This window comes from Rhinopithecus roxellana, chromosome 8, assembly GCF_007565055.1.
Source record: "Rhinopithecus roxellana isolate Shanxi Qingling chromosome 8, ASM756505v1, whole genome shotgun sequence".
In the NCBI taxonomy this organism is placed as follows: Eukaryota; Metazoa; Chordata; class Mammalia; order Primates; family Cercopithecidae; genus Rhinopithecus; species Rhinopithecus roxellana.
In genome coordinates, this window is record NC_044556.1 from 82,112,853 (window position 1) to 82,122,990 (window position 10,138).

The following is a 10,138-nucleotide window of genomic DNA, read 5'->3' on the forward strand; positions in this document are numbered from 1 at the left end:
GTCCTTTTTGCTGATATTTACACTAAAAATATAATGGAGTATATTTTATTGACTTTTTCATTGCTTGTTTCATGTGGTGGCCTATGGTTTTATTAGTGTAATTATACTAATATTATTGGTTAGTAAACAAGCAATGTGACTGTTTTGTGAGTTGTAGACTTAATGTAAATGTATATATTTTTAATCCAAAAGACATGGACGATTGTTGCCAAGAAAGCTATTCTTAAGTTTAAAAAAAAGTATTGAAATTACAGATTTTTTTTGCTTGTTTTAATCACGAATTTGATATTATAATGGTGTTCCTTTGTTCTTTTAAGTCTTTATTTTGAAATTTCTGAAATAATCCCAGTTGATCGGAATGTAACCAAAACAAAGTAAAATTGTTAAAAAGTTAACACCTCAAACCTCACTCTCCTCTGTCCTACTACCTAGAGGCAAATACCGTTAGCTATTTGTTATGTGTATATATGTACGTGTTTGTGTGTGTGTGTGTGTGTGTATCCTTCCAGACCTTATCCTGTACGTGTATGAACACATTTCTATCTTATTTTTTAAATGAACATTATGTTTTGATGGTATTTATCATTCGCTCAGTAGTGACTTGTTGAGAATTTGTTATCTAGCAGCCTCCATGGACAAGTTTGCCATGGTCTCTTTTTTGAAGTTTACAATCTAGTTTGGGGTAGCTTACTATGTCAAAATATAATCATATACTTTACATTTTTTGGCTGTATAATAGACCATAATATAATTTTGTCAGTATTTTATCATGCTTTTTTCATAGAAGTTGAAGTTGTTTCCCTTCTTTTACTATTACAGAAAATAGTGGAATATGTCTTTGTATATATATCTTTGAGCACTTGTGTGAATATAGGATAGAATTCTAGTAAGTATTGCAAACATAGTGAGTGAAAAACTGTGACTAGTTTTCATTCCTGTGTTGGATGGTGAGTGTGAATGTAGTGCGTTTTCGGGTAGCACCTTTTTTGTGCATTTATTTAACATTTTTCTTTTTATAAATTTTTCTTATCTCATGGCTAGTCACCCTTTAACACAATTTTTTTACTATTTGAACCTTTATAGAAAATGTTTACTGGCCGGGCGTGGTGGCTCAAGCCTGTAATCCCAGCACTTTGGGAGGCCGAGACGGGCGGATCACAAGGTCAGGAGATCGAGACCATCCTGGCTAACACGGTGAAACCCCGTCTCTACTAAAAAATACAAAAAACTAGCCGGGCGAGGTAGCGGGCGCTTGTAGTCCCAGCTACTCGGGAGGCTGAGGCAGGAGAATGGCGTAAACTCGAAAGGCGGAGCTTGCAGTGAGCTGAGATCCGGCCACTGCACTCCAGTTTGGGCCACAGAGTCTCAAAAAAAAAGAAAATGTTTACATATGCTTCTTTCAGTATATTGAGAAACACCAAAGAATTTTAGTGCCTAAAGATATATTATTAAATATAAAATGGGGGGAGGGGGCAGAAACTGTTTTTAAAGGAGAGATTCTTATGGTTAATGTTAACATTGAACTCTTAGATTTACCTGCTACTGAAGTTGATGCATCCAATATAGGATTTGGAAAAATCTTCCCCAAACCTAATTTGGACATCACAGAGGAGATTAAAGAAGACTCTGATGAAATGCCATCGGAATGTATTTCCAGAAGGGAATTGGAAAAGGGCAGAATTTCTAGAGAAGGTAATATCACGAAATAAACTAAGCACATATTCCATTTTACATATCTTTGACTTTACAGAAACAAAACAAATCTGTCATGCCATTTACCTTAAGGCACATACTTTAGAACATCTCTCCGATTAATGTTTGTAATCACTTCTGTTTTTTTTTAAATACTCATACTTTATAGTGGAAGGAACGTTTCTTTCCATACAGTGTTTCCAGTCTGTATTTGGGGAAAATTTTTGTTTTCATTCCTAAAACTTTTATGTGTCATTTAAAGTAAGTCAGTGTGTCCTACAAGTCTGGGGTTATATTTTCCAAATGCAGCCAATAGACTGTCACAAATACTGTGTCTGAGATACATACAAAGCGATTATTTAAAAAAAATGGTGATTAGAAATCTATGATTTTAGGATTTTATATCCTAACACGATAGTTTTCTACTTCTCAAAGACTTTTACTGTTTTAGTATATTGTCAGAAAATATTTAGAGGCTTTAGATTGATGTGTAGTACATAATTTTTCCTACAGTAATGGGAAATAGACTTCCAGCTAGGATTTTTACACAAAACATCTATCTAATTTTCTAGAACAGACTACTGACATTAAAGGAGAGGAGCTATACAGGGGTTCTTAGGCCATGGTTTGTCCGAGATGCCTGATATTGTGCTTACTTCATTCTTGCATTTAAATATGGAGGTGGCTGATGGTTTGGGAAATTCACTTTAAGCAAAATAATTACCCAAATCAATTAGCATATATACTTTACCCTTTTTTTTATAACATGACTCATCTTAATGGAGTTTTAATAGTAGATATTTTATTGGACAAATTTTACTTACTCTAGAAGTCTGAAATTTTTTAAACAAAAGTTTTTTATGTGTATAAAAACTTAAAAGTTTTATATATAAAGAAGTTTTTTATATAATCAATTCAGATTTTCAGTGAGTATATTTAAACCCATTTGTAACATTGTTACTAATTTTATGGTTTTAACATTTTCATAAAGCTTAATTTGTCTATTTAACAGTTATATTTGAATATGATAATTATATTTAAAAACTTGGTTAAAATATTTTAATTTTATATCTTTGTTTTTTTGTTTTTTAATAAGAAATGGAAACACTTTCAGTTTTCAGAAGTTATGAACCTGGTGAACCAAACTGTAGAATTTATGTAAAGAATTTAGCTAAACATGTTCAAGAAAAGGTAGGTATAAATTGATTTTTTTTCATGTAAATGAAAATAATTTGAAGGTTTTATACTTGATGTGTTAAAGTCTGTGTGAAACTACCTTTAAGAATGTGTTTTTTGTTTTTTTTGTTTTTTGTTTTTTACTGTGCTTCAGGGCATGATAAATTGTTGTTTAGTATTTCCAGGTTAATTTTTTGTTAAAATAATATTCTCATAGCTTGGCTTCTCTGGCAGTAAATACTGAGGCAGAGTTTGGGGTATGTATTAATTTCCTAGGGCTAAGTGGCTGAAACAACAGAGATGTGTTGTCTCACAGTTCTGGAGGCAAACTGAAGTCAAAAGTGTGGCAGGATTGGTTCATTCTCAGGGCTTTGAGTGAAAGATCTGTTCTGTGCCTCTCCCATAGCTTCTGTTGGTATGCAGAAGCTGGCGATCTTTCACCTTCCTTGGCTTATGGCAGCGTCATCACAATTTCTGCCTTTGTACATAGCGTACTCCCTTTGTGAGTATCTGTGTCCAAATTTTCCCTTTTGAAAGGCCACCAGTCATATTAGATTAAAGCCTACCTTAGTGCAGTATGACCTCTTCTATTGATATATTGATGTATTTATTTATTTATTAACAGTTTTTTTTTTTCCCCCTGGCTTTGTTATTTGTCTTCTTACTGAAATTCTAGGACCTTAAATATATTTTTGGAAGATATGTTGACTTTTCATCAGAAACACAGCGGATCATGTAAGTGACAGTAAAATATAATCTTAAATTATGTTTTGTTTTTATCTGTTACAAATTTACTATTTTAATTCCATCATTTTCCTTTTAGAGATAAAAATTGTATGAAAAAGTTGGTCTATGCTGTTGCACTATTGATCTTTTAAGATGTCTAGAATAGGAGTTAGCAAACTTTTTCCGTAAATGGGCAGATAGTAAAAATTTAGTATTTTTATTTTGTTGCAGACCATACTGTGTCTGTTGGAACTACTAAGTTTTGTAGTTGTATTATGAAGGCAGCCATAAAACCTGAATGAATATTCATGGCTGTGTTCTAATAAAACTCTGCAGAAACAGGCCTGTGATGCATTCTGACCTTAATCTTCTCTCTAAATACATGGTTCTCAGACTTTAACATTGCACAAGAATCACCTGGAGAGCCTGGAAAAACAGTTTTATAGGCCCACCTGCAGAGAGTCTGATTTTCTAGGTTTCATGGGTAGGACTCATGAATTTGTGTTTCTGAAAAGCTCCTGGATGATGCTGAAGCTTCTGATCCAAAGACTGTGCTTTGAAAACGATTCTTTCAATGAATCATCCAGGAATGTATAGCAGTGAGGCAAAACTTTTTAGATTCTTACTCTGACAGTAAATTGTCATCTTTTAAAAGAACTTCATTGAGCAAGGCTTCCAGTTTTGTGAAAGCAAAAGAGAGGGTTGTGATTTATAAATGTTATAAAAGCTAATGTGTTAGTCTCTTTTCACACTGCTGATAAAGACATACCTGAGAATGGGCAATTTACAAAGGAAAGAGGTTTAATGGAAAACTCACAGTTGCACGAAGCCAGGGAAGCCTCACAATCATGGCAGAAGGCGAGGAGGAGCAAGTCACATTTTATGTGGCTGGTAGCAGGCAAAAAGAAAGACAGCTTGTGCAGGCAAACTCCCATTTTTTTTTAAACCATCAGATCTTGAGACTCCTTCACTACCATGAGAACAGTGCAAGAAAGACCCATTCCTATAATTCAGTCACCTCCCACATAGTTCCTCCCACTACACATGGGAATTGTGGGAGTTACAATTCAAGATGAGATTTGGGTGGGGACACAGAGTCAAACCATATCATTCTGCCCCTCACCCCTCCCAAATCTCATGTCCTCACATTTCAAAACGAATCCGGCCTTCCCAACAGTCCCCCAAAGTCTCAACTCATTTCAGCATTAATTCAAAAGCCCACAGTCCAAAGTCTCATTGGAAACAAGGCAAGTCCCTTTTGCCTAGGAGCCTGTAAAATTGAAAGCAAGTTACTTACTTCCTAGATACAATGAGGGTACAGGCATTGGGTAAATACAGCCATTCCAAATGGGAGAAATTGGCCAAAACAAGGGTGCTATGGGCCCTGGAGAAATCATCCAAACCAGAGGGTCTACAGCCCTTATGCAAGTCCAGAATCCAGTGGGGAAATCAAATCTTAAAGCTCCAAGGATCTCCTTTGATTCCGTGTCTCATATTCGGGTCATGCTGATGCAAGAGTTGGGTTCCCATGGCAGCTCCACTCCTGTGACTTTGCAGAGTACAGCCTCCCTCCCAGTTGCTTTCATGGGCTGGCATTGAGTGTCTGCAGCTTTTCCAGGTGAATGGTGCAAGCTCTCAGTGGATCTACCATTCAGGGGTCTGGAGGACGGTGGCCCTCTTACCACAGCTCCGCTAGGTGGTGCCCTAGTAGCAACTCTGTGTGGGGACCCCAACCCCACATTTTCCTTCTGCGCTGCCCTAGCTCATGAGAGCCCTATCCCTGCAGCAAACTTCTGCCTGGACATCCAGGCATTTCCATATATCCTCTGAAATCCAGGTGGAGGCTCCAAAACCCCAGTTCTTGACATCTCTGCACTGCCAGGCTCATCACCATGTGGATGAGCCTGCCAAGGGTGAGGTTTGCACCCTCTGAAGCTACCACCCAAGCTCTATGGTGGCCCCTTTCAGCCACAGCTGCAGTGTCTGGGAGGCAGAGCACCAAGTCTCTAGGCTGCATACACCACAGGTACCCTGGGCCCGGCCCTAGAAATCACTTTTCCTTCCTAGGCCTCAGGTGATGGGAGGGGCTCCCATGAGACCTCTAACATGCCCTGGAGACATTTTCATCATTTTCTTGGGGATTAACATCGGGCTCATCATAACTTATGCAGATTTCTAGAGCTAGCTTGAATTTCTTCTCTTTCTTTTCTGTTGCATTGTCAGACTGCAAAATTTCTGAACTTTTATGGTGTTTACTTTTAAAACTAAATGCCTTTAATAGCACCCAAGTCACCTCTTGAATGCTTTGCTGCTTAGAGATTTCTTCCAACAGATACCCTAAATCATCTCTCTCAAGTTCAAAATTCCATAAATCTCTAGGTCGGGGCAAAATGCCACCAGTCTCTTTTTATTTTAAAACCATCAAACCTTGTGAGCCTCATTTACTATCACAAGAACACAAGAAAGACCCACCCATATAATTTAGTCACCTGTAACAGCATTCCTCCCATGACACATGGGAATGTAGGAGTTACAATTCAAATGAGACTTGGGGACACAGGGCGAAACCGTATCAGCTAATGTTTGGAGTTAGAATTTCATTCTTTACAATACTGTATTTGTTAATTCTAAAGTATGAAAGACTCCCTGTCATATAAATTAAAAGTAAGAAGAAGTAGAAAGGATAAGGTAAGAGGCTTTTGAGTGCAGATAAAATAAAGAAGTGACTGTAACTAAGTTTTGTTTTAATCTTCAAGTGACGTCAATACTTTAAAAATCTTATCTGACTTATGTGTTTTTTTAGATAGGTATACACAAATGAAACCATGTTTTACAATTCTTTATATTCATTAGGGACAAATACCTCTTATCAGGATGCCAAAATATTTTTTCTTTTGCTGGTCATGCAAAATGCTAGGTCTTTTTCTTTGTTGCCATCTTTGAGTCATGATTATAAGAAAAAAATAATAATTTACTGCATTTTTTGATAGTTTTTTATGTTGTATTATTTTGGTAGTCTCATAGACTAAATATTAGGTAATATTTCAGTTGTAAATTACAATCTGATTTTTCTAAGTAGCGTTTGACTCATTTTCTTTCAAAAATTTCAAAAAAATGAATACACTATGGAATGGATCACTGTATTAGGAAGTTAAAAATTTGGTTTGTGTTTCTGACTTTAGATCTTAGCTATCTGCTTTGAAGTCACTCACTGTCTCTAGACATCACCTGTAAAATTATGGTTTTGAGTAGGTAATCATTGAGGTTCCTTTCTACTTGGAAGTTCTGTAATTGCTTATAATAATGTAATGAACTCTAGGCCAGGCGTGGTGGCTCACGCCTATAATCCCAGCACATTGGGAGGCCAAAGTGGGTGGGATCACTTGAGGTCAGGAGTTAGGACCAGCCTGGTCTACATAATGAAACCCTATCTCTACTAAAAATACAAAAATTAGCCAGGTGTGGTGGCAGACGCCTGTAATCCGAGCTACCCGGGGGGCTGAGGAAGGAGAATCACTTAAACCCAGGAGGTGGAGGTTGCAGTGAGCCAAGATTATGCTACTGCATTCCAACCTGGGCAACCGAGCAGGACTCTGTCTCAAAAAATAAATAAATAGATAAATTAAAAAAAAAACATAATAATATAATGAATTCTATAATTGTTTATAACTGGCTGTTAATCCTTTCTATTTTTCCATTCTTGGTTATATAGTGTTTTTTTTGTTTTGTTTTGTTTCTTTTTAATCACTTGAGCAGTGGTGCTAGATTGTAAGGCACTTAAAAAATTGAGATAAATAATAATTTAAGAAGATTTCAGCCAGGCACCTGGTTCACACCTGTCATCCTAGTGCTTTGGGAGGCCGAGGCAGGTAGATCACAAGGTCAGGAGATAGAGACCATCCTGGCTAACACAGTGAAGCCCCGTCTCTACGAAAAATACAAAAAATTAGCCGAACGTGGTGGCGGGCACCTGTAGTCCAGCTACTCCGGAGGCTGAGGCAGGAGAATGGCATGAACCCAGGAGGTGGAGCTTGCAGTGAGCCGAGATTGCACCACTGCACTCCAGCCTGGGTGACAGAGCGAGACTCCGTCTCAAAAAAAAAAAAAAAAAAAAGGGAAGTTTGGTTTTCTAATTACTAGTAGTATAATTTTTAAATCACATACTTTTATGATAGTTGAGAATAATTAAAAATACATCTTAAACAAATACTACCTACTTGTAGAATCAGTTTTAGTGCAAGAACATGAAATACATTTTTAGAAAACTGAATAATTGATGTGCCTATCAAATGTTTTAGTCACTTTTATTTGAAATAGCAACATTTTAAATTGTTCAACACATTTTCATTCACATCATTGAAACTAACATTCTTTGAATCAAAGCTCTTTTCTTCCTTCTAGGTTTGATATACGTTTGATGAAAGAAGGTCGTATGAAAGGACAAGCTTTCATTGGACTTCCTAATGAAAAAGCAGCAGCAAAAGCCTTAAAGGAAGCTAATGGATATGTGCTTTTTGGAAAACCCATGGTGGTTGTATCCTTTAAATCCATCTATTTCAAAACTATAATTTTTAGAAGGGTATAACTGAAATTAATTTTCGTGTTACCCTTAAGAAATTTCCACAATTGGCATTCTAGCAGTAGATATTCATTCAGTTACAGTTAAACCCACCTTACTGAGTCAAATGACAGTGTTATTTAGATTTTTAGCAAAGGAGCTTCAGCCACATGAAGTTGTTCAATTTCAGCCAAGTTTTAAATGTTTCACTTATGCAGCTCAAAATTACACAGTTATGCGAAGAGACTAGAGTATCCAGAAGTACATTTGGAGTCATAAAAGAACTAATTCATTTTATCATTTTATTGTAATTTATATTTCTACATGAGAATTTTAATAACCAGAGTATATCATTGATTAACCATCTTGCTTTTAGTAATCAATGCAGTTTGCAAACTAGAAATCAGCAAGATAGGTAAAGAAACAAAGCCCCAGGTATAAAAAATAATGACTATAAAGGAAAAGTTAATTATTAATTTCCTCTCAAGTCATGGAGTCAGGAGACACTCAAGGTAAATTAAAAAACCATACTCCCACCATACATTAGAACGTTTTTGAGAATTATTTAGAAAAGATTACTTGCATATTCATGAAGGAAACCTTAATTTTAAATTATTAGCAGTTTGCTCGATCTGCTAGACCAAAACAAGATCCTAAGGAAGGAAAAAGAGTTAAAAATTAATAAAGGTAAGTGTGAATAAAATGTAATAAAAAGACAAGACTAATTCTTTAGATACAATTAAGAATAAAAGTTTGATAGAGTAGTAATTCGGGTATCTCTTATGTATTTTTTAAGGAAATATCTATCTGTGCAGTTAAGTCCCATTAAACTTCAAAACTGTAACTACAGATTAAAACCCATTTATACTTAAAAATTAAGTTTGGAGAATGAATCTTACAAAGGGAGTGTGCCAGTTACTCTTTTTTTAACTTTTTCTGCCTATAGTAAATCAATAGTTCTTAAACTCTAGTATGTATCATAATCACTTGGAGAGCTTAATAAAACACAAATATGTAGGTTCCTTCCTTCCCTGAAAGAGTTTTTGATTTGGTAGGTCTGATGTGGGGACCTAGGGAAGCTAGTTATACCAGTTTTCCTTTTAATGAGTGGATTTCCAGGATGCTGGACATTTAGTGCTGAAATGGGGAATGTATCTGGCAAGCCAGGACAAGTTGGTCACCCTTGTTGGCACCTGAAAATTTACAAAATTAATGAGTTTTCAGGTAATCATGAGGCATCTGATCCAGAGACCACAGCTTGAAAACTCCTTGAATAAACACTTACAGATACATTTTCTAACTCTTAAAATTAACCTAAAGTAAATGTTAAAATAAAAGTTAAAAAAAAAAAGGTCAAACTGTTATTAAAAATAATTCTGGCTGAGGGCGGTGGCTCACCCCTGTAATTTCAGCAGTTTGGGAAGTGGAGGTGGGCAGATCACAAGGTCCAGAGATCAAGACCATCCTGGCCAAAATGGTGAAACCGCGTCTCTACTAAAAATACAAAAATTAGCTGGGTGTGGTGGTGCATACCTGTAGTCTCAGCTACGTGGGCTGCTGAAGCAGGAGAATCTCTTGAACCTGGGAGGCGGAGGTTGCAGTGAGCTGGGATCACGCCACTGCACTCCACCCTGGCGACAGAGCAAGACTCCAACCAAAAAAAAAAAAAAATTTCTACAGTGCTGAGTATATAAAATTATTAACACACTTCACAACAATGTATGTTTGTGGACTTACATCTTTTTTGTCTTTAAAACAAGTAATTTTAGTGCATACTTAATTTGATGATTAAATATGGTAGAATTAAATATTTTAAATGTTAATATTTGCTACATTGTTCAAGAAATAAGTGGAAATATAATCCTTTGTTTTTTATTTAAATTTTTCTTCCTCTGTAAACTAAAAGAACATGAAGTAAATTGGTCACAATCACAATTGGTGTTTAATTGACAAATATGAGTAAATAAGAGAAAATTTTGTTTAATG

General features: G+C 35.9%; 1 protein-coding gene across 6 annotated transcripts in view; it reads left to right on the forward strand.

Moving 5' to 3' along the window:
* RNPC3 (RNA binding region (RNP1, RRM) containing 3) overlaps positions 1–10,138 on the forward strand; it is a 31,520-nt gene that overhangs the window by 19,206 nt on the left and 2,176 nt on the right. For 5 of the 6 annotated variants that reach the window (XM_030935415.1, XM_030935413.1, XM_010372579.2 and 2 more), the window contains exons 11-15: positions 1,531–1,692; positions 2,789–2,883; positions 3,545–3,603; positions 7,996–8,128; positions 8,772–8,839. In XM_030935415.1, the coding sequence (XP_030791275.1) occupies positions 1,531–1,692; positions 2,789–2,883; positions 3,545–3,603; positions 7,996–8,128; positions 8,772–8,834 (512 nt within the window). In that variant the 3' untranslated portion in view covers positions 8,835–8,839. The remainder of the gene's footprint in view (positions 1–1,530; positions 1,693–2,788; positions 2,884–3,544; positions 3,604–7,995; positions 8,129–8,771; positions 8,840–10,138) is intronic. The other variant, XM_030935418.1, reaches the window with a different exon arrangement.